Consider the following 25247-nt stretch of genomic DNA (forward strand, 5'->3'; position numbering starts at 1 on the left):
GGGTATATCTTTCCTTTTCTCCTTTGCTTTTTGCTCCTCTTCTTTTCACAGCTATTTGTAAGGCCTCCCCAGACAGCCATTTTGCTTTTTTGCATTTCTTTTTTTTTTTTTGCATTACTTTGCTTGTATTCTTATAAAGTAATTAGCCTCCAATAAAAAAAAAAAAACAGATCTTCTTCCCATGCAGGAGATGCAAGAGCCATGGATTTGATCCCTGGTTTGGGAAGATCCCCTGGAGGAGGAAATAGAAGCCACTCCAGTATTCTTGCTGGGATAGTCTCATGGACAGAGGAGCCTGGCAAGCTATAGTCCATGGGGTCACAAAGAGTCAGACACAGCTGAAAGGCTAAGCATGCACACATGCTATGAATGGAGTAGGAAATTTGTGAATTTTTATGTACAGGAATATAGAATAAGTAATATAGAATCAATTTGGGTGAAGATCAGACTTGTATGAAATCAAGAAATTCCAATTTTAAGTAACAGAAATTAAAGGGTTAATTCATTCATAATAATGACCTAACATGTATATTATACCCTATAGCTGATTCACTGTATTACTTTATTTTTAAACTGTTGCTTTGTATTTACTTGTATATTTTCATTAACAAATGGCTATTTCTTAGAAAGCCATAATGGAGTCTGATGAAGAATGGTCTATAAACAAGAAATTGATTGATCTCTCTTCAAAAGACATCAGAAAGTCTGTAAGTATTACTTTTTCTTAATAAAAGAAATAATCCTACTGTTAGAATCTTTGTAATTTCCATATCTTATTTGAGAAAGAGACCATTTGGCTCAGTGACCAAAGGTGAAGTACATATAATTCTATAAATGAAGAAGAAATTATTTTCATCTTACCTGGTCTAGCAAATCCTTATTTGTCTAGTGGCTTATATTAATATTTATTCCTGATTTTCCGGCCCTCTGCAGTAGTACTTATAATTGGTTATGACAGCCATAAGACTGCCGTGAAAATTCTTCTTATGAGATTCTCAGCCGTGAAAGTTCTTCTTATGAGATTGTCAGCCTCTGTGGGACAAGTGAGGAAAGATGCTTTCTTGTTACTGAATTTGTAATGAGAAAAACATTGGTCTTTCCTGAAGATCCTGTTTTGAATTTAAAACCAAGAGGCAGAACCAACTTGGAGACAGAGTTTGGAGTAAAGGCATAGTACATTAGCATAGCTTAAGATGGACATTTCCATAAGAAAAAGGCATTGGTTATCTCTAGGCTCAAGAATAGCTAACTTCAGGTGAAACCAGGTGTCATTATGGCAACACGGTATTTTAAGAGAAACCTCCCTTTAAATTTGTATAGGGAAGGAAAAAATATTGCTAGTTTGTTTCCTCCTGCCGCTTAAGAGAGATAAAAATGTCTGACACTTGCGGGCTATTTCCTCCATTTGGAGAACCCTGGCCTTCCTGCCTGTTACCCTCTCATTCCCCCCTTTTCTTTTAGGAGAATTATGTTGCCTAGGGAAAAGGGGCGTCGTTCTCATTCCATAACTACTTCTGAGCTGACAAGGGGCGTGGTCCCTAAATTGGTGAGGCAACATATTCTCCTAATCCTCATATTGAATATATCTGATCCAGGGGCCCCAAATAGTAGCTGGAGGAAGCTACAGCAGTAGCAGGAGTTTGAGCAACCATTTGTAACTTAAAAGCTTTCATGCAGCTAGAAACAAATCCAGTTATACAATTACAGATGCAGGGAGCAAACAGCAAGAACAAAACAACCAGAATCAAAATTAAAAGTCACATTATGTCCATAGTTAGAGTACAAAGTGTTGCTCCAGTCCATTTTAGGGTTGGTAGATGTCATCAGATGAAGAAGAGGCATCACATGTGATTGTTGTCGAAGGTATTCACAGACTTGGAGAAAGTCTTTTCCTTGAAGTGGGGATGTCCACCAGGGGAAGGCTTCCACTGACGAAGAGGGGAGTGCTCCGCAGACCCAGCAGTTAGACCGATTGTGGAATGCAGCATAGGAGTGAGCCCAGGACAGGAAGACATTGTCTTGAGGATCCAACGGCAGACTCAGGATATTTGGAGTCAGCAGAAGTAAGCTCACATAGGTTATCAGGCCCATCTAAAAGGTACAAAGTCAGAGCATAGAAAGTAAAGACATAAAATGAAGTCACTTAATTTTGGTCAGGGTGCCACCTCTTAACTCGAGTATGATGTACCCACGAATCAGTTCCTGGCACTTTGACAGCTGTGGGAGAGGAAAGAATAACCTGGTAAGGACCTTCTCAGAGAGGCTCGAGGGATGGCCCCCCAGATCCCAATGTTTTTATGAGGACCTCGGTTCCTGGCTCAAATAGAGGCCTGCTTGACTCGGAGGCTGGGTCAGGAGTCGTCTCCCGGAGTTCTGTTAATGTCTGTTGAAAAGCTGAGAGCTGAGTTACATAATTAGTTAATTCCAAGGCTTCAGGGTCTATAACAATGTCTGTGCGTAAGAAAGGCCTTCCATAAATACATTCAAAGGGGGACAGTCCCTCCTTTTTGGGGGTAGTTCGAGCCCTCATTAAAGCTATGGGTAGGACTTTAATCCATTTGTCCTGCGTCTCTTGATTTAATTTGCGCAGATGTGTAACATCCAGCTGAAGACTAGCAGGCGGGTACTCTTTCTACCCGCTTCTGATGCCTATGTCAGAAGCTTTCTCTATCTCCTTTATACTTCAATAAAACTTTATTACACACACACAAAAAAAACCTCTCTTTCTCGTTCCTTTTTTTGACAGGGAGGGCTTATACATAGGTTCACTGTTATGTTCCTTTAAAATAGTAGTTGAGTTAGATTATGAATACATTTTTCTTTTATAGTCTTTACTAATCATGCTTCATAGTTTAATCTTGATTTTCAGGTCAAGTTTTAAATTGAAGGAGCACTTAAGTTGAGTACTTCTGTAGTGACCTCCTTTTCTAGAAATATACATTAAATGGAATAGATATATAATAGAACTATAGATTTCTTTTTCTTTTCCTATGAAAAGAGTATTATATGAATGTATATTTGAGTGCCTGCTATTTACCAGGCAGTGTTCTAGGTACATTTATACATAATGAAGCAGAGCAAAGACTTTTTGTAGCTTATATTGTGGTGCAAGAGTTGGGAACTGCATTCTTTGTACTAAATCCAGCCTGCTGCCTTGTTTGTGTGAATGAAGTTTTATAGTAACATAGATATATCCTTGTATAAGTACTGTTTGGGGCTGCTTTCATGCTACAAGGGCAGAATTGAGAGTTACAATAAAAATTTTATGATCTGCAATGCCCACATTATTTTATTTAAATTAAAACTTTTATTATAGGTTTTATAAGTTTTAAAAATTTTGCTGACCCTTATTATAGAAGATATCACTAGAATATTTCTCTCGCATTTCTTTTGGAAATCCAGACTCCTGATACATGTGACTAATAGAATCTCCCTTTTTATATCCTTTATTACCTTTATTATATTACATTTATTATATCCCAGACAAAAGATTGAAATCTGCATTATTGGAGACAGTTTTAATTCAAAAGTAAAACCATTTATAAGTCTTTTCTCTTTTTAAAAATTAAAAAGAAATTTAATACAATTTTAAAAGTTTACTTTCCATTTACAGTTATTACAAAATATTGGCTGTTTTCTCCATGTTATACAATACATCCTTGAGCCTATCTTACACATGATAGTTTGTACCTTCAACTCCCCCACCCCATATCACCCCTGCTCATTGGTACTGGTAACAACCAGTTTGTTCTCTATCTCTATATGTCTGCTTCTTTTCCCCTTTATTCATTAGTTTGTTGTATTTTTTCGATTCCACGTATAAGTGATATCATATAGTATTTGTCCTTCTCTGCCTTATTTCAATTCCCATAATGCCTAATGCCATCCAAGTCCATCCATGTTGCTGCAGATAGCAAAATTCTGTTCTTTTTAACATCTTTATCCATTCATCTGTTGATGGACACTTAAGATGCTTTCATATCTTGGCTATTGTAAATAATGTTTCTATGAACATTTTCCAACCAGTCAATCCTAAGGGAAATCAGTCCTGAATATTCATTGGAAGGACTGATGCTGAAACGGAAACTCCAATACTTTGGCCATCTGATGTGAAGAATTGACCATTGGAAAAGACCCTGAAGCTAGGGAAGGTTGAAGGCAGGAGGAGAAGGGGATGACAGAGGATGAGATGGTTGGATGGCATCACCAACTTGATGGACATGAGTTTGAGCAAGCTCCCGGAGTTGGTGATGGACAGGGAAGCCTGGCATGCTGTAATCCATGTGGCTGCAAAGAGTCAGACACGACTGAGTGATTGAACTGAACTGATGAACATTTGGCTTTTTATACAATTCATGGGGTTCTTATAGCAAGAATACTGGGGTGGTTTGCCATGCCTTCCTCCAGTGGACCACATTATGTCAGAACTCTCCAGTGGAAACTGTCCGTCTTGAGTGGCCCTGCATGGCATGGTTTATAGCTTCATAGAGTTATGCAAGCCCCTTCAACATGACAAGCCAGTGACCATGAAGGAGACTAGAGATCTCTTCAAGAAAATTGGAAATTTCAAAGGAACATTTCATGTAAATATGGGCACAGTAAAGGACAGAAACGGTGGAGACCTAACAGAACCAGAAGAGATCAAGAAGAGATGTCAAGAACAAACAGAAGAACTCTACACAAAAGATCTTAATGACCCGGATAACCACAATGGTGTGATAACTCACCTAGAGCCAGACATCCTGGAGTGTGAAGTCAAAAGGGCATTAGGAAGCACTGCTGCCAATAAAGCTAGTGGAGGTGATGGAATTCCAGCAGAGCTGTTTAAAATCCTAAAAGATGATGCTGTTAAAGTGCTGCACTCAATATGTCAGCAAATTTGGAAAACCTAGGCAATGGCACCCCACTCCAGTACTCTTACCTGGAAAATCCCATGGATGGAGGAGCCTGTTAGGCTGCAGTACATGGAGTCGCTAAGAGTTGGACACGACTGAGCGACTTCCCTTTCACTTTTCACTTTCACGCATTGGAGAAGGAAATGGCAACCCAATCCAGTGTTCTTGCCTGGAAAATCCCAGGGATGGGGAAGCCTCGTGGGCTGTCGTCTCTGGGGTCGCATAGAGTCGGACACAACTGAAGTGACTTAGCAGTAGCAGCAGCAGTGGCCACCGGACTGGAAAAGGTCAGTCTTCATCTCAGTTCCCAAGAAGGGCAGTGCTAAAGAATGTTCAAACTACTGGACACTTGCAGTCACTTTCCATGCTAGTAAAGTTATGCTCAAAATCCTTCAGGCTAGGCTTCAGCATTACGTGAAACAAGAACTTCCAAGATGTACAAACTGGGTTTAGAAAAGGCAGAGGAACCAGAGATGAAATTGCCAACTTTCACTGGATCATAGAGAAAGCAAGGGATTTCCAGCAAAACATCTACTTCTGTCTTATTAACTATGCTAAAGACTTTGACTGTGTGGATCATAACAAACTGGAAAATTCTTAAAGAGATGGGAATAACAGATCGTCTTACTTGTCTCCTGCGAAACCTGTATGAAGGTCAAAAAGCAACAGTTAGGACCTTATATGGAACAATGGACTGGTTCAAAATTGAGAAAGGAGTACAACGAGGCTGTGTATTGTCACCCTGTTCATTTAGCTTATACATGATGTGCTTAGCTTAGTATATTATACGAAATGCTGGGCTCGATGACTTACAAGCTGGAATCAAGGTTACCAGGAGAAATATCAACAACCTCAGATATGCAGATGATACTACTATACTGGCAGAAAGTGAGGTTGAACTAAAGAGCCTCTTGATGAGGGTGAAAGAAGAGAGTGGAAAAGCTGGCTTAAAACTCAATATTAAAATAACTAAAATGGCATTTGGTCCCATCTCTTCATTGCAAATTGAAGGGGAAAAGGTGGAAGCAGTGAAAGAATTCCTCTTCTTGGGCTCTAACCTCCCTGTGTATGGTGACTGCAGTCATGGAATTAGAAGACGATTGCTTCTTGGAAGGAAAGCTATGACAAACAGTGCTCAGTCGCTTCAGTTGTGTCTGACCTTTTGTGACCCAGTGGACCATAGCTCACCAGGCTCCTTTGTCATTGGCATTCTCCAGGCAAGAATAGTGGAGTGGGTTGCCATGCCCTCCTCCAGGAGATCTTCCCCACCCAGGGATCGAACCTGCATCTCCTGCCTTGCAGGCAGATTCTTTACCCCTGACCCACCAGGAAGGCCCATGACAAACCTAGACAGTGTATTAAAAAGCAAAGACATCATTTTGCCGTCATGGTCTGTATAGTCAAGGTTGTGGTCTTTCCAGTAATCATATACAGATGTGAGAATTGGATGATAAAAAATCGAATAATTGATGCTTTTGAACTGTGGTGCTGGAGAAAACTCTTGAGAGTCCCGTTGACAGCAAGGAGATCAAACCAGTCAATCTTGAAGGATATTAACCCTGAATATTCATTGAAAGGACTGATGGTGATCCTGTGAAGTTTCAGTACTTTGGCCATCTGATACAAAGAGCTGACTCATTGGAAAAGACCCTGATGCTGGGAAAGATTGAAGGCAGAAAGAGAAGAGGGCAACAGAGGATGAGATGGTTGGATGGCATCACCAAGTCAATGGACATGAACTTGGGCAAACTCTGGGAGATGATGAGGGACAGGGAGGCCTGAAGTGCTGCAGTCCATGGGATTGTGAAGAGTTGGACATGACTTGGCAACTGAACAACAGCATAAACATCCTATGCATATACCTTTTCAAATTAGTGTTTTTGTTTTTTTCAGATATATATACCCAGGAGAGGAATTGCTGAGTGACATGGTAGCTGTATATTGAGTTTTTTAATAAACCTCTGCACTGTTTTGCCCAGTGGCTACACCGATTTACATTCCCACCAATAGCATTTTAGTGTTCTCTTTTCTTCATATCCTTGCCGACTTTGTTATTTGTTTTATTTTTAACAGTAGCCATAAAGGTGTGAGGTGGTATCTCATTGTGGTTTTGGATTTGATTAGCATTTTCCTGATGATTAGAGATTTTGAGCATCTTTTCATATGCCTGTGGCCATCTTCATTTCCTCCTTGGTAAAATGTGTATTCAGTTTTTTTATCCCCTTTTTAGTTAGGTTGTTTGTTTGTTTGTTTGTTTTTATATTGAGTTGTATTGACTGTTTATGTATGTTGGATTAACCCCTTATTGGTCATATAATTTGCAAAAATTTTCTCCCATTTAGTAGGTTGTCTTTAAATTTTGTTGATAATTTCCTTTGCTGTGTAAAAGCTTTTAAATTTACTTAGGTCCCATTTGTTTACTTTTGCTTTTATTTAATATACTCCAGGAGATGGATACAAAAACTTTTGCTGTGATTCATGTCACTGAATGTTCTCTATTTTCCTGTAGGCATTTTATAGTATCTGGCCTTAACTTTAGATCTTTAATCCATTTTGACTTTTATTTTTTGTATGGTGTTAGAGAATGTTCTAATTTCACTTCTTTACATGTATCTGTCTAGTTTTCCCAGCACTGTTTATTGAAGAGACTGTCTTTTCTTCATTGTATATTCTTGGTTCTTTTTGGTGACCGTAGGTGTGTGAGTTTATTTCTGGGCTGTCTAGTCTGTTCCATTGATCTGTGTCTGTTTTCAATGCCAGTATCAAACTGTTCTGATGGGTATAGCTTTGTATTAAACAGTATGGTCTGAAGTCAGGGAGCATAATTCTTCCAGCTTTGTTCTTCTTTCTCAAGATTGTTTCGGTTGTTTGGGATCTTTTGAAGGTATAATCTTCCAAAACTGAGCCAAGCACAAATAGAAAAGATGAATGGACGAATTACGAGTACTGAAATTGAGTCAGTAATTTAAAAATTTCCAGCAAACAAAAATCTAGAACCAGATGGCTTTACAGCTGAATTCTATTGAACATTTATCCTTCTGAAACTATTCCAAAAAATTGCAGAGGAAGGAACGCTTCTAAACTCATTCTATGAGTCCAGCATCAACCTGATACTAAAACCAGACAGAGATATCACAAAAAAGATTAGAGTTCAGTATCACTGATGAACATAGATGAAAAAATCCTCAATAAATAATAGCAGACTGAATCCAGCAATACATTAAAAAGATCATATACCATGATCAAGTGAGATTTAACCCAGAATTCCAAGAATGTTTCAGTATTCATAAATCAATCAATGTGATATACCACATTAACAAATTGAAAATAAAAACCATGTGATCATCTCAATAGATGGCAGAAAAAGCTTTTGATAAAATTTGGCACTCATTTATGATAAATTTCTCCAGAAGGTGGGCATAGAGGGAACATACCTCAAAATAATAAAGGCCATATATGACAAAAACACACAGCTAACATCTACCCCCTCCTGTTGCTCCCTGCTAAAGTCAAGGCTTCAGAGTATACAACAAAATTAGAATTAGGTTTTAACAATAATTTAGAACACAATAGAATTGTATTTTTGTCTAGACTTCTGAAAGAAGGATACCTTTTAAACTTAGATGAGAAGAGCCCACAAAGTTAGCAGATGTCATTGATTTCATGTTAAATCTCTTCTCTTTCACTAACTGGGGCAGATAAGACAGAGGTTAATATTGTTAATATTTAAAATACTTGTAAGTATCGATAGAAAAGCCCCTTAAAACTTACCTAATGAATGGACTAAGGACTTGATAAAACATTTCACAAAAGAGGAGATATATATATCTATCTAAAACACCTACCACGATAGCCTTAGAGCAAACATTTATTAAGTGCTTAGTAGCTCCAGGCCATTTATATGTTTATTTCTTGAACTACCCAACTCTTTTCCCCTATCTTATAGCTTAAGAAACAGCCATAGAGAAGTTAAATAATAGTAAAGAAATGATACCAGGCAGTATGGCTATCATCAAAAATAAATGCTGGAGAAGATGTGGCGAGAAAGGAACCCTCCTACTCTAGAGAGTGTCATACTGAGTGAAGTAAGTTAGGTAGAGAAGGAGAAATATTGTATGACATCCCTTATATGTGGAATCTAAAAGAAATGATACAAAAGAACTTCCTTACAAAATAGAAAGAGACTCACAGACTTAGAGAATGTATTTATGGTTGCTGGGGGGAAGGGATAGTTAGGGAGTTTCAGATGGATGTGTTCACACTGTTGTATTTAAAATGGATAAGCAACAAATACCTACTGTATAGCACATGGAACTCTGCTCAGTGTTACATGACAACCTGGATGGGAGGGGAGTTTGGGGAAGAATGGATACATGTATATGTATGGCTGAGTCTCTTTGCTGTTCATCTGAAACTATCACAACATTGTTAATAAGCTATATCCCAGTATAAAATAAGAAGGTTAAAAAATATACATATCAAAAAGAAGAACTATAGAGGGACTTCCTTGATGGTCCAGTGGTTAAGAATTCACCTTCAGATGCAAGTTCGACCTTGGTCAGGGAACAAAGTTCCCACATGCCATGGGGTGACAAATCCCATATGCCGCAACTGGAGAGCCCTGGGTACATGGCAGCAAAGATCCTGCATACCGCAGCTAAGACCCAATGCAGCCAAATAAGTATTTTTTAAACTGAATTATTAGAAAAGTTAAAAGACAAAAATGATAAAATTAAGTATAACTAAAGTAAACAGTTAAGGGATAGGCATAAAGATGTAAAATATGATATCAAAAATAGAAAACATGTAGGGGGAATAAAAAATAATAGATCTTTTAGAATGTCTTTGAACTTAAAATCAGTTTAAAACAAGTATATATATTGATAGATATAAGTCAACATATATGAACTCCATGATAACTACTATATATGCAGTATTTTATTGGTAAGCCATCTAGTACCTCTAGGGAAGAGAATGGCAAACCACTAAAGTATTCTTGCCTCAAGAAGCCCATGAACAGTATGAAAAGGCAAAAAGCTATGACACCAGGAGATGAATCCCCCAGACTGGAAGGTGCCTGATAAGCTACTGGGAGAGAGCAGAGACATAGCTCCAGAAAGAATGAAGAGGCTTTAACTGTGTGGATCACAACAAACTATGGAACATTCTAAAGGACATGGGAATACCAGGCCACCTTACCTGCCTCCTGAGAAACCTGTATGCAGGTCAAGAAGCAACAGTTAGCACCTGACTTGGAACAACAGACTGGTTCAAAATTGCAAAAGGAATGCATCAAGACTATATATTGTCATCCTGCTTATTTAACTTCTAAGCAGAGTACATTATGCAAAATGCCAGTCTGGATGAATCACAAGCTGGAATCAAGATTTCCAGGAGAAATATCAACAACCTCAGATATGCAGATGATACCTCTCTAATGGCAGAAAGAGAAGAGAAACTAAAGAGCCTCTTGGTAAAGGTGAAAGAAGAGAGTGAAGGAGCTGGCATAAAACTCAACATTCAAAAAATGAAGATCATGGCTTCTGGTCCCATTGCTTCATGGCACATAGATGGGGAAACAATGGAAATAGTGACAGATTTTCTTTTCTTCAGCTCCAAAATCACTGTGGATGGTGACTGCAGCCACGAAATGAAAAGGTGCTTGCTCCTTGAAAGAAAAGCTGTGACCCACCTAGACAGTGTATAAAAAAAGCAGAGACATCACTTTGCAAATAAAGGTCGCTGTAGTCATAACTGTGGTTTTTCCAGTAATCATGTACAGATGTGAGAGTTGTACCATAAAGAAGGCTGAGTGCTGAAGAATTGATGCTTTTGAATTGTGGTGCTGCAGAAGACTTGGGAATCCCTCGGACAGCAAGGAGATCAAACCAATCAATCCTAAAGCAAATCAACCCTGAATATTCATTGGAAGAACTGATGCTGAAGCTCCAGTCCTTTGGCTACCTGATGCGAAGAGGCGACTCATTGGAAAATACCCTGATGCTGGGAAAGATTGAGGGCAGGAGAAGGGGGCAGCAGAGGATGAGATGGTTGGATGGCATCACCAACTCGATGGGCATGAGTTTGAGCAAACTTCAGGAGACAGTGAAGGACAGGGAAGCCTGGCCTGCTGCAGTCCATGGGGTCGCAAAGAATAGGACATGACTTAGCGACTGAACAACAACAACAATCTAGTATCTACTGCAAGTTTATTTATTTTAATCTGAATATATAGCTGAAATAAGTTCCTGGAGGTTAATATTTTCACTTAACCAGTAAGAAACACATACAAATTCTTCTTGCAATGGTTATTACATATTTAACTTTGAAGTGGATTCTTTTCTAAATCACCACATAGTGTTTTATCTGAGACTGTTTATCCAAGTCAGAGCAGCTTGGGAATGAACTAGATGACCTCTCGAAGTCCCTCTTAGCTTTAGGATTTAATAATTATGTGGATGGATTTGTGACGAGAACTTGAGTCCAAGAATAATTTCAAAGCAGGTCACTTTTTACAAAGTTAAGCTTTCCAGTGTCTTTTTAACATGATAATGTTTCTGAGCATGAAGTGAACAATCTTGATCTATTTTAACTTTATTTTAATTCCGAAGAAATCTCATTTTGCTTCTTTTAAAAAAACTCTACGTCCAGAAAAAAAGCAGCCCTCTATCCCATCTCCTTAGTTCATGAAGTATTTTGTATGTGTGTTGGGGTGGTGATTTTTTTCCCATAGTAGATTCTTAGCTGTTAGTACAGATTTGCCTATTTATAATTCATTCTAACTCTCTGTTCATTTATGTTTTTATTTGTGTGAGTATAAACTTTTTCTTAATGTCTATTTTGTCTACTTGCTCTAGGTTTTTTAATTTATTTTCAGTGTAGTGTGAAGTTCATGAAAATATGCAAGGGAAAAACATCTGAATGTTAATTGCAGAGGGGTTGCATGATGTTCACGCAAGTTGTCAAGAAAGTGATCTTTTTTCACAAGATTTTTTTTTTTAATTCTCAAGACAGTTTATAGAGAGGTCACATGAATTCTTCTCAACTTTTTATTAGGATTTTGAAATTTAATTCTGTGATAACTGTAGCAGTTGAAAAACATGTAAGACATCTTCGATTTGACTTTCGAAACTAAGCAAAGTCCACCTCAAGGGAAATTTGAGTTTACCCTGGGATCTTTAAATATGAGGACAATTATAGAAAGTCAGGATTAAAGACTGGAATGTTTAAAGGGGAAAACAAATACTACTGTTTTTCTATGATCAATAAATTTTTTTGCTGTAATTCTGTCAGTACTCTTCATGGGTGGTACCAAAGTTCCAACTTCTTTCACTCCTGCTGGTCAGGGCAGGAAAAGGGGAGTACTAAATGTACATGTACTTTGATAATGGAGCCTTGGCAGTGCCTACTGACTAATAACTCTAGCAAGAGTATAGGTTGTACCTTTTGCATCCTTCAATGAGAGAAGAGTTGCTTGTGACAGTGTGTTCATCTTGGAAATTATACAATATGTTGTTGAGCTTTACTGTGTATATACAAATTACCACAAACTTAGTGCTTTAAAAATAACACACTTATTATCTCATAATTTTGGAAGTCACAAATATGAAATGGGTTTAAAATCTAGATGTTAGCAGGCCTGCTTTTTTTTTTGAGGCTCTTAGGGAGAATCCATTTCCTTGCCGTTTTCAGTTTCTGGAAGTCACCTGCATTCCATGGCTTGTGGTTCTTTCAGAGCCAACCAGTATAGGATCTTCCAGTCTTTCTCTGACTCTGACCTTTCTGTCATATCCTGTATAACCTGGGATAATCTTTCCATTTCAAGATCCCTAACTTAATCATATCTGCAAAGCCCCTTTTGCCTTATAATATAATTTATTTATGGCAAATAGGGAATAAGAGCATTGACATATTTAGGAAGCCATTTTTCTGCAAAATACAGTATCATACCAACAAAAAACATGGGCACTGTTATCATAAGTTGATTCCTCAAGATCTCTTCCTGGAGAGTACTGTTTTTTACCATGTAGTCTTCAATATAATTTTAGCCATTCATATTCATGTTCATACATTGATCTATTTCAGATAGCAAAAAGTATTTTAATGGAGCCTTCCATTCTTTTTTGACTACTAGATTTGCACAAAGCATTGTTAGTAGGAGATGGAAATGAAAATAATATTTGAATAATATTCTCTTTGCCAAACATTAGTCTGTGTACTTAATATGCATTTTTCTATTTGATCCTCACAGCAGACTTCTGAGCTCTTCATATTTATTGTTAAGACTCACAGATCTTAAATAACTTGTCTAAAGTTATAGTTATAAGTAACAGAACTGTGATTAGAGTCTTGTCTATCTATTTTTTTTTGGCTAACTATGTCATATGTGTTTTAAATTTTACTTTAAAAATGTGAAAATATTTTTTAAAAAGCACGAGTAGTAACCATTTCTCTGCATTGTATGTTATATACTATTTTGTAAACTGATTGTTTAACTTACACTTTTCCTATAACCTATACAACTCTTTATAGGCCCCAGTTTTAATTGCTTTATACTATTTCAAGATGACTACTCTTCTTCCACCCTATCACACTACACTATCTCTTCCCAAGGCATGCCTTCTGGAGGGCACAATACAAAATATATATAATTAAATAGAAATATGTAATTCAGTGAAACTGAATCATGCCATGTAGGGCCACCCCAGATGGACGGGTCATGGTGGAGAGTTCTGACAAAACGTGGTCCATCAGAGAAGGGAATGGCAAACCACTGCAGCATTCTTCCCTCGAGAACCCCATGACAGTATGAAAAGGCAAAAAGATACGACACTGAAAGATGAACTCCCCAGGTTGGTGGTGTCCAATATGCTCCTGGAGAAGAGCAGAGCAATACCTCCAAAAGGAATGAAGAGGCTGAGCCAAAGCAGAAATAGCACCCAGTTATGGATATGTTTGGTGGTGAAAGTAATGTCTGATGCTTTTAACAATATTGCATAGGAACCTGCAATGTTAGGTCCATGAATCAAGGTAAATTGGAAGTGGTCAAACAGGAGATGGCAAGAGTGAACATCGACATTTTAGGAATCAGTGAACTACAGTGGACAGCAATAGTCAAATTTAATTCAGATGACCATTATATCTACCACTGTGGGCAAGAATCCCTTAGAGGAAAGGGAGTAGCCCTCAGAGTCAACAAAACAGTCTGAAATGCAGTACTTCGGGGCAATCTCAAAAACAACAAAATGGTTTCTGTTCATTTCCAAGGCAAACCATTCAACCAGTATCATAGTAATCCAAGCCTATGCCCCAACCACTAATGCCAAAGAAACTGAAGTTGAAAGGTCCTATGAAGAACTATAAGACCTTCTAGAACTAACACTAAAAAAGAGATGTGCTTTTCATCATAGGGGACTGGAATACAAATGTAGGAAGTCAAGAGAAACCTGGAGTAATAGGCAAGTTTGGTCTTTGAATACAAAAGGAAGCAGAGCAAAGGCTAACAGAGTTTTGCCAAGAGAATGCACTGGTCATAGCAAACACCCACTTCCAACAACACAAGAGATGGTTCTACATATGGACATCAGTTCAGTTCAATTCAGTCACTCAGTCATGTCCAACTCTTTGCAACCCCATGAACCACAGCACGCTAGGCCTCCTGTCCATCACCAACTCCCAGAGTCCGCCCAAACCCATGTCCATCAAGTTGGTGATGCCATCCAACCATCTCATCCTCTTTTGTCCTGGTCTCCTTATGCCCTCAATCTTTCCCAGCATCAGGGTCTTTTCAAATGAGTCAGCTCTTCGCATCAGGTGGCCAAAGTATTGGAGTTTCAGCTTCAACATCAGTCCTTCCAATGAACACCCAGGACTGATCTCCTTTAGAATGGACTGGTTGGATCTCCCTGCAGTCCAAGGGACTCTCAAGAGTCTTCTCCAATACCACAGTTCTAAAGCATCAATTCTTTGGTGCTCAGCTTTCTTTATAGTCCAACTCTCACATCCATACATGACCACTGGAAAAACCATAGCCTTGACTAGACGGACCTTTGTTGGCAAAGTAATGTCTCTGCTTTTTAATATGCTGTCTGTGTTGGTCATAACTTTTCTTCCAAGGAGTGTCTTTTAATTTCATGGCTACAGTCACCATCTGCAGTGATTTTGGAGCCCAGAAAAATAGTCAGCCACTGTTTCCACTGTTTCCCCATCCATTTGCCATGAAGTGATGGGACTGGATGCCATGATATTAGTTATCTGAATGTTGAGTTTTAAGCCAACTTTTTCACTCTCCTCTTTGACTTTCATCAAGAGGCTCTTTAGTTCTTCACTTTCTGCTATAAGGATGGTGTCATCTGCATATCTGAGGTTATTGATATTTCTCCCAGCAATCTTTATTCTAGCTTGTGCTTCCTCCAGCCCAGCATTTCTCATGATGTACTCTGCATATAAGTTAAATAAGCAGGGTGACAATATACAGCCTTGACGTACTCCTTTTCCTTTTTGGAACCAGTCTGTTGTTCCATGTCCGTTCTAACTATTGCTTCCTGACCCACATACAAATGTCTCAGGAGGCAGCTCAGGAGGTCTGGTATTCCCATCTTTTTAAGAACTTGCCACAGTTTATTGTGATCCACACAAAGGCTTTCGCATGGTCAATGAAGCAGAAATAGATGTTTTTATGGAACTCTCTTGCTTTTGCAATGATCCAGCGGATGTTGGCAGTTTGATCTCTGGTTCCTCTGCCTTTTCTAAAAGCAACTTGAACATCTGCAAGTTTAAGATTCACGTATTGGTGAAGCCTGGCTTGGAGAATTTTGAGCATTACTTTACTGGTGTGTGAGATGAGTACAATTGTGTGGTAGTTTGAGCATTCTTTGGCATTGCCTTTCTTTGGGATTGGAATGAAAACTGACCTTTTCCAGTCCTGTGGCCACTGCTGAATTTTCCAAATTTGCTGGCATATTGAGTGCAGCACTTTCACAGCATCATCTTTCAGGATTTGAAATAGCTCAACTGGAATTCCATCACCTCCACTAGCTTTATTCGTAGTGATGCTTCCTAATTCCCATTTGACTTAACATTCCAGGATATCTGGCTCTAGGTGAGTGATCACACCATCGTGATTATCTGGGTTATGAAGATCTTTTTTTATACAGTTCTTCTGTGTATTCTTGCTACCTTTTAATATTTTCTGCTTCTGTAAAGTCCTTATCATTTCTGTCCTTTATTGAGCCCATCTTTGCATGAAATGTTCCCTTGGTGTCTCTAATTTTCTTGAAGAGATCTCTAGTCTTTCCCATTGTATCGTTTTCCTCTATTTCTTTGCATTGATTGCTGAGGAATGCTTTCTTATCTCTCCTTGTTATTCTTTCGAACTCTGCATTCAAATGGTTATATCTTTCCTTTTCCCCTTTGCTTTTCGCTTCTCTTCTTTTCACAGCTATTTGTAAGGCCTCCTCAGACAGCCAATTTGCTTTTTTGCATTTCTTTTTCTTGGGTCAGTACCAAAATCAGATTGATTATATCTTTGCAGCGTAAGATAGAGAAGCTCTATGTAGTCAGAAAAAATAAGACCAGGAGCTGACTGTGGCTCAGATAATGAACTCCTTATTGCCGAACACAGACTTAAATTGAAGAAAGTAGGGAAAACTACTAGGCCATTAAGGTATGACCTAAATCAAATCCCCAATGATTGTATAATGGAAGTGATAATCAAGGGATCAGATCTGATAGAGTGTCTGAAGAACTATGGATGGAGGTTTATGATATTGTACAGGAGGCAGTGATCAAAACCATCCCCGAGAAAAAAGAAATTCAAAAGGACAAAATGGCCTTCTGGGGAGGCCTTACAAATAGCTAAGGAAAGAAGAGAAGCAAAAGGCAAAGGAGAAAAGGAAAGATACGCCCCCCTGAATGCAGAGTTCCAAAGACTAGCAAGGAGAGATAAGAAAGTCTTCCAAAGTGAACAATGCAAAGAAACATAAGAAAACAATAGAATGGGAAAGACTAGACATCTCTTCAAGAAAATTAGAGATACCAAGGGAACATTCCATGCAAAGATGGGCGTAATAAAAGACAGAAATGGTATGGATCTAACAGAATTAGAAGATTTTAAGTAAGGTGGCAAGAATACACAGAAAAACTATACAAAAAAAATATCTTAATGACCTGGATAACCACGATGGTGTGATCATTCACCTAGAGCCAAACATCTTGGAGTGTGAAGTCAAGTGGGCCTTAGGAAACATCACTGTGAACAAAGCTAGTGGAGGTGATAGAATGCCAGCTAAACTATTTCAGATCCTAAAAGATGATACTGTTTGTTAAAGTGCTGCAGTCAATATGCCAGCAAATTTGGAAAACTCAGCAGTGGCCACCGGACTGGAAAAGGTCAGTTTTCATTTCCAATCCCAAAGAAAGTAATGCCAAAAAATGTTCAAACTATCACACAATTGCATTCATTTCACATGCTATCAAAGTGATACTCAAGTTCTCCAAGCCAGGCTTCCATACTACATGAACTGAGAGCTTTCAGATGTTCAAGCTGGATTTAGAAAAGGGAGAGGAGCCAGAGATCAAATTGCCAACATCTGATGGATCATCAAAAAAGCAAGAGAATTCCAGAAAAACATCTACTTCTGTTTCATTGATTATTCTAAAGCCTTTGACTGTGTGGATCACAACAAACAATGGAAAATTATTAATTAGATGGGGCTACCAGAGCACTTTACCTGCCTTCTGAGAAACCTGTATGGATATCAGGAAGCAAAAGTTAACACCAAAGATGAAACAACAGACTGGTTCCAAATTGGGAAAGGAGTACATCAAGGCTGTATGTTGTCATTCTGCTTATTTAACTTATACTCAGAATACATCATGTGAAATGCCAGGCTAGATGAAACACAAACTGGAAGCAAGATTGTAAAGAGAAATATCAATAACCTCAGATATGCAGATGACACCACCCTTAGGGCAGACACCACCCTTATGGCAGACACCAAAGAGGAACTAATAGCCTCTTGATGAAGGTGAAAGAGGAGAGGGAAAAAGCTGGCATAAACTCAACATTCAAAAAACAAAGATCATGGCCTCCAGTTCCATCACTTTATGGCAGATAGATGTGGAAACAATGGAAACAGGGACAGACTTTATTTTCATGTGTTCAAAGTCACTGCAGATGGTGAATGCAGTCACAAAATCCAAAGACGCTCCTTGGTAGAAAAACTATGACAAACCTAGACAGTGTATTAAAAAGCAGAGACATTATTTTGCCAACAAAGGTCCATACAGTCAAGTGTATGGTTTTTCCAGTAATCATGTATGGATGTAAAAGTTGAACCATAAAGAAGGCTGATCTCTGAAGAACTGATGCTTTTGAACTATGGTGCTGGAGAAGACTCTTGGACTGCAAGGAGATCAAGCCAGTCAATCTGAATGGAAATTGATTCTGAATAATCATTAGAAGGACTGATGCTGAAGCTGAAGCTCCAATACATTGGCCACCTGATGTGAAGAGCCAGCTCATTAGAAAAGATGCTGGTCCAGGGAAAGATTGAAGGCAGGAGGAGAAGGGGACGACAGAGGATGAGATTGTTGGATGGCATCCCTTACTTGATGGACATGAGTTTGAGCAAGCTCTGGGAGATGGTGAAGAATAGGAAAGCCTGACATGTTGCATCCATGGGATCACAAAAAGTTGGCCATGACTGAGTAACTGAATGACAACAAATACAATTCACTGCCAAAATTAGCAAATGCAACTTTATGAGGGGATTAAGGGAGAGAGATGTTAAGCACTGTGGATGGTGACTGCAGCCATGAAATTAAAAGACGCTTGTTCCTTTAAGGAAAGCTACGACAATCTGAGACAACATATTAAAAAGCAGAGACATCATTTTGCTGACAGAGTTCCATATTGTCAAACCTGTGGTTTTTCCAATAGTCAGGTATGGATTTGAGACTGGGACCATAAAGAAGGCTGAGTGCAGAGGAATTGATGCTTTGAAATTGTGATGCTGGAGAAGACATGATGTCCTTGGGCTACAAGGAGATCAAACCAATCAGTCCTAAAGGAAATCAACCTTGAATATTCATTGGAAGGACTGATGCTGAAGCTCCAATACTTTGCCCAGCTGATGTGAAGAGCCAACTCATTTGGAAAGACCTTGATGCTGGGAAAGATTGAAGGCAGGAGAAGGGGGTGGCAGAGGATGTGATGGTTAGATAACATCACCAACTCACTGGACATGAATTTGAGCAAACTCTGGGAGATAGTGGAGGACAGGGAAGCCTGCATGCTGCAGTCCATGGGGTCGCAAAGAGTTGGACACGACTTTGTGACTGAACAACTACAATATTACTTTTTTTAAAAAATTTATTTATTTACTTATTTGGCTGTGTTGGGTCTTAGTGCCATGCCTCATCTTTAGTTGTGACATGTAAATTCTTAGTTCGGCATGTGGGTTCTAGTTCCTCAACCACTGTTCGACCCCAGGCCCCCTTCCTTGGGAGCACAGTGTCTTAGCCACTGGACCACCAGGGAAGTGCCCAATATTACTTTAAATTGACCAGTTTGAATACTTTCTAGTAACAGAATTAGGGCTTGGAGGAAAAACTTGCAAGGACAGAAGATCTACTTAATATAAAGCTAGAAATTATGACCTTTTCCAATCAAGATAGTGTCTGAAATACTTCATGTCTGCACACGTGTGTGTGTGTGTTCATGTGTGTCTTTGAGTGTGTTTAGTAAGAGGGAGGGAAAAAAGGTAGGGAAAGATAATACTTAATACTGGAAATATTTTAAAATGAGATTGATAAACTAAATATTACTATACCACCTTACCAGTTAATAAAAAAGCTATGATTGTTTGTATTTATCTTTGATCAATAAGTAGTAATAAAAGTTCCAGGATATTATAAACAAAGCTCTGAGTATATGACTAAGCCCCAGTTCCTTTTCTGCACTGTGAGAAAAAATACAAGAAAGCATATCCTTAATCTGTATTTGCATAGTCTAAAGAAAATTATTGTGTTGTTAAATATTTTTAAAGTGCCTTTTTCTTTGCTGTTTTTCCCAAAGACAGAAAAATAATTGGTTCTGATTATAATTGCTGGATATTATGAAGCACTATCCAACCGAAAGTCAACAAAATGAAATGTTTTAGTTAAGATGTTAGGTTATTTTTTGAAGTATTTTTATAATTGGAAATTCATTGTATATGTTTGTCTTGAGGAATACTTAATTAGGAAGAGGGATTAAGCATAACTTCCTAATTTCATGCTGTTTTCAAGTGTGATTTATCTGTTTTTTAGGTACCCAAAGGCTTACCTTACTTCTCTGTGGATTTTGGCCTCCAGGGAGGGTTTGCCCATGTCATTGAAGATCAGCACAAATTCCCACATTACTTTGGAAAGGTATGCTCACAGATTGGTAAAATTTCAGAATTTAGCCATTTTGTCACATTGCTTTTGAAGGGAAATAACTTTGGGCACAATGTACAGTGAAGTTGGTGCCTGTTGTAAAACCCAGTTTTCAGAGGGAGTACCCAGAAGCTATTAAGAAATATATACCAGGATATTTATAACAATCAGGAATGTTACTTTGGAACCAAACGGTTTGTTGACAGTGTCAGCAGTGACTGTAGTGTTTTCCTGTGGAGACAGCCAGGCTTGTGCTGAGAATGATAATTGATAATGATGATAACCTATTCATTGAGGATTTACAGTGAGCCTGGTAATGTTCTTAGCACTCATTTAATGCTCATAATAACACTATCATGTAGACATTTTATACTTTCATTTTATAGATGTTGAAACCAGTCTATATTTTATAGATGTTGAAACCAGTATAACTTCCCCAGGATCATGTGCTAGTAAGTGACAGACCAAGGGGTGCATAAGCTCTTGGTTGAACTAGAAAACAAATGATCTCACAGATTCATTTATAACTAAGTACCGTACGGTCCTAGAAGAATATAGCACTCATTTCACACAGTTTCTGGTCAGATACTAGAGTGTAGATCTTTCAGTTGCTAGTGGATTCTTTCCATTACTACAGATTGTCTTCTAGGGGTGTAGTCCTTAAATTTAAGTTCTTTTGAATATCTGGGAAGTATGTAAGTTAGTATCAGGGCCTAGAATGAAATTAATGTAGCCATGGGAGCAATCAAAAGAAGTTTGGGCAATAACAGCTCAAGAAAGTAACCTTTCAATCTAGTGTAAGTCAGGCCTTTCTCTCTAAATTAGAGGAGCCTAGATGAACTTTGTCCATGGTTCCCTGTTCTTCCTACCCACTTTCATCCCCTGTGTCAGATCATTTTCTACAATGATTAGGGACCTGTGAGCAGTTTGGACTCATAATTTTTTATACTGTTGTCTTTAAAGGCTAACGAGAGACTCCAAATCACGTTCATCTGTGAACTGTTGAAATACGTTTTAGAAACTTGTCTGAGAGAATATCTTTTCCCAGAGTTAACTAGAAAGAAATTAGTTTTCATTACTCTGAAAAACATTGTTAAATTTCAGTAGAGTTTTATAACTCAGAAATTTTATGACTCTGCTTTTATTTAAAAAAATGATTCTAGTAAAAATGAAGTAAATATCTAGTTTTTAACTTGCCTAAGTTTAATTGGGAGATTGTCCTCCTTCAAATATTATGCACATGTTATGATTTATATGATACTGTTTTAGTGTTGAAAACTTTTAGTTAGCGTTACAGCGCTAATCCAGTTTCCTCGAAATTTCTTTCCAAGAAAAAGCCTATGTACGCACAAACTCCCTTCAGCCTGCAGTTGTTTAGACAGCAAGAAGGACTGGTCTCTTTACATTAATATTTGCTTCAGTAATAGAACAAGGATCAATCCTTGTAGTATGTGTGCCTTAATGGTACACATGAGACAAAACTTGATGTTTTATAGAAAATTTTAGGTCAAATTTTAGAAAAATTTAGGTCAATAAAGCTAGGCTTTCTTAAACTACATGGCTAGTGATTGGCTGATGCTAAGAAACTCTTGCATTAAATTTGTCCTCTTTTTACACTATGTCTCTCTTGGCCCCTTTACTTCCTTTACCCAACGAAGAGATTTCCTTTTCCGTGAAGCTTTTCTTGATATATCCAGCAAATAGAATCTCCTTTCTTTTTGAGTCTCTATATAGTCTACTTTGGCATTTACCTTATTCTGCTTTATAAGACAGTCCTTTATGTAGTTGGGTTATTATTGTGGCTCCCACCACAGCTCTGCATTCTATTATGAGTTTTCTGAAGACAGAGAAATGTGTGTTGGTTATTTCTGTATCACCTACAGTATTTGGCCATTGCTTGTATGTAGTAGATCCCTTCATTAATAGAGTATTTGTTAAGATGAAGAACCTATGTCTTAGAGCAATTACATCCAAGGTCTTAACAGTCCTGTAGACCTAGACTGAATATGCAGAATTCTACCTCGAGCCCAGAGTTTTCCTGTATTACCATACTTCTCTTCCTTGAAGCATTATAAATCTCCCCCATATCTTTCTGTATATGGATACTCACTATCGTGCATCTGTCCTCAGTCACTAAGTCACCTCCAACTCTTTTGTGACCCCATGGACTGTAGCCTGCCAGACTCTTCTGTCCATGGGATTTCCGAGGCAAGAATACTGGAGTGAGTTCTGTTTACTTCTCCAGGGGATCTTCGTGACACAGGGATCAAACCAGCATCACCTGCATTGGCAGGAGGGTTCTTTGCCACTGAACCACCAGAGAAACCCACTCACTCTCATAAATTTAATTAATCTCTATAGCTGATATCATAGGAACAGGAAGACGATCGTGAAAGAAATTATCTAGAATAATAAGCAGACCATTGAAAATATATTATTTCAGGACTTGGGAATATGGCTTTTTAAATGAAGGTGATTATAATTTTTAATTATTGGTTTACATGGATTGGTACTAAAATATGATTTCATTTCTTAAAAAAAGATCTCCAGCTAATAGAAGAAACTGGCTTTTAAATATATTGGATAGTAGAGAGAATATTAGCCTAAGATTAAACTGTAGTTGAACAATCAAGTTTATAATTGCTACATGTTGGTCAACTTTTTCTTCAGACTTTCTTACCAGAGCAGCTAATAAGGACCAAATTAATTAAATTTCATTCTCTCTTCTTCCCCTTTGCTGCTGTCTGATAGATGTACTAAGAAACAACAAAATGGACAAATTATTTGACAGGAGACACAACTAAGGACCCTTGGAATCACAGGGTTTACATAGTTAGAATTAAATGAAAACAAGTTTTGTTTGTTTGTTTTTAACTTGAAACTAATATTTATATAAAATGTAATCATCCTTGCAGAGAAGGACTTAATATTATATTTAGTAACAGAATAAACAGGAATAGCTTGATTCCTATTTTTCTGTCTTTATACATGTATGTGTTTGTATTTTTCTCATTCTTTAAAAGGAAATCATTGGTGGCATGCTGGATATAGAACCAAGAGTTTGGAGGAAAGGGATGCGAGAAAGCTTTGAAGATCAGAGGAAGAAAGCACTGCAGTTTGCTCAGTGGTGGAAACCATTTGACTTCACTGGAAGTAAAAAATGTTGAGGCAAAGCTTTCATTTTTTATTTCCTTTTTGGATTTCTTTCAGTTTTATTTCCATTGCATCTAGCTAAACAACTAACCATCAGGTAATAGAAAAAGAGTGTCATGATCTAGGTTTCTGACAACTCTACATCACTGAACTGTATTGGTTTCCTTCACCACCTGCTCCTGTGGACTGCATTGTAGTAACCATGGAGACCAGTTATGTTGGGTGACCTGTTCATGTTCTGTTCTGTACCTGTGTCTTCATGTTCTAAACTGTTTAGTTAATCTGTAGAAAGACTTTTCTGAAGAATTATCTAGGAAGTATTGCAAATCATTGGTTCAAATGGAAATGGTTCTACTTCAAGTTTCTTAAGTCTACTGACTAGCTTCTTTTGCATTTAAACTAAAACTTGGCATATTTAGTGATAATTGAAATTTCTTTTCACAGTGTTTTATAGAAGCTCTTACTTTTCTTCCAATACCATATATATCATTGCTATTCTTTTTATTAAAGGAAAAAAGAATGTCCCCAATAATAAATAATTAAATGAATTATATAATACATTCGTAATTTGTTTTTATTTCTGCAGTTTTAAATAGTGTGTTTGAATTTTGGTGATTTTACATGTACTGTCCAAAAATCACAGTTTATAGTCATTTGGGGTTTCTGTGAAAGTTAAAAATTTTAGCCAAGTCATCGTTTTGGGGTTGTATTGATTATTACAAAATATTAAGTAATAAGTAATGTGTGTATTTTTAAGTGGCAGGAGCACATTCTGTTGTCCCATTTGATCTAAGGTTCTTCATATTCTTTTATGCTTACACTTGAAGCCTATGAAGAGAAAAAACTGATAAGTATAAGACATGGCCATCATCTCCAAGAGTGTTGCTACTTTATTTTTTACATGGAAGATATTTTTGTAGTCACCCTTTTTCAAAGATGTTGATTTTTTGGAGCCAAACCTTGACATTTTGTCATGAAATGTTGAATATTTAAAATCAGTGTGACATGTACTCTAGAGTAACTCATAACCAGACAGTTATTTTTAATATTGATATCTTTCTTTAGTATTTTGAAAAAGGAAATGTTTATGTTTTATCTCAAGTTTTAAAATTTTAATAAAAGTTGGAAGTTTAATCATTTCAAATTCTCAGTATTTGCAAATTGCATTTAAGTCTTTTTTATCAAATTGATAATTGACAGTATAAATTTTATTTATTGCTGTTTTCAGACAATTTTGGCCTTGCTACAAAGTCTCAGAGATATCTTTAACATTCCTTATTTAATGAGTGTGTTAACAAACATTTGTTTACAGGGCATTTTATTGCATACTGGTAGTACAAAAATAAAAAATACTTCAGTTCAGTCGCTCAGTTGTGTCTGACTCTGGGACCGCATGGACTGTAGCATGCTGGGCCTGCCTGTCCATCACCAACTTCCGGAGTTTACCCAAACTCCTGTCCATTGACTTGGTGATGCCATCCAGCCATCTCATCCTCTGTCGTCCCCTTCTCCCACCTTCAATCTTTCCCAGCATCAGGGTCTTTTCCAGTGAGTCAACTCTTCACATCAGGTAGCCAAAGTATTGGAGTTTCAGCTTCAGCATCAGTCCTTCCAATGAATATTTAGGACTGATTTCTTTTACGATGGTCTGGTTGGATCTCCTTGCAGTCCAAGGGACTCTCAAGAGTCTTCTCCAACACCACAGTTCAAAAGCATCAATTTTTCAGCACTCAACTTTCTTTAAGGTCCAACTCTCACATCCATACATGACCACTGAAA

General features: G+C 37.8%; 1 protein-coding gene across 5 annotated transcripts in view; it reads left to right on the forward strand.

Annotated features, from left to right (window-relative positions):
- Positions 1-24024, forward strand: part of CWF19L2 (CWF19 like cell cycle control factor 2) — a 139333-nt gene extending 115309 nt beyond the window's left edge. For all 5 annotated transcript variants that reach the window (XM_086339007.1, XM_086339006.1, XM_086339008.1 and 2 more), the window contains 3 exons: positions 627-707; positions 20208-20309; positions 23339-24024. In XM_086339007.1, the coding sequence (XP_086195133.1) occupies positions 627-707; positions 20208-20309; positions 23339-23482 (327 nt within the window). In that variant the 3' untranslated portion in view covers positions 23483-24024. The remainder of the gene's footprint in view (positions 1-626; positions 708-20207; positions 20310-23338) is intronic.
- Positions 24025-25247: the final 1223 nt, after the last annotated feature.

This window comes from Bos grunniens, chromosome 15, assembly GCF_055505025.1.
Source record: "Bos grunniens cultivar Pamir isolate PY7600 chromosome 15, Bosgru_T2T1.0, whole genome shotgun sequence".
NCBI lineage: Eukaryota > Metazoa > Chordata > Mammalia > Artiodactyla > Bovidae > Bos > Bos grunniens.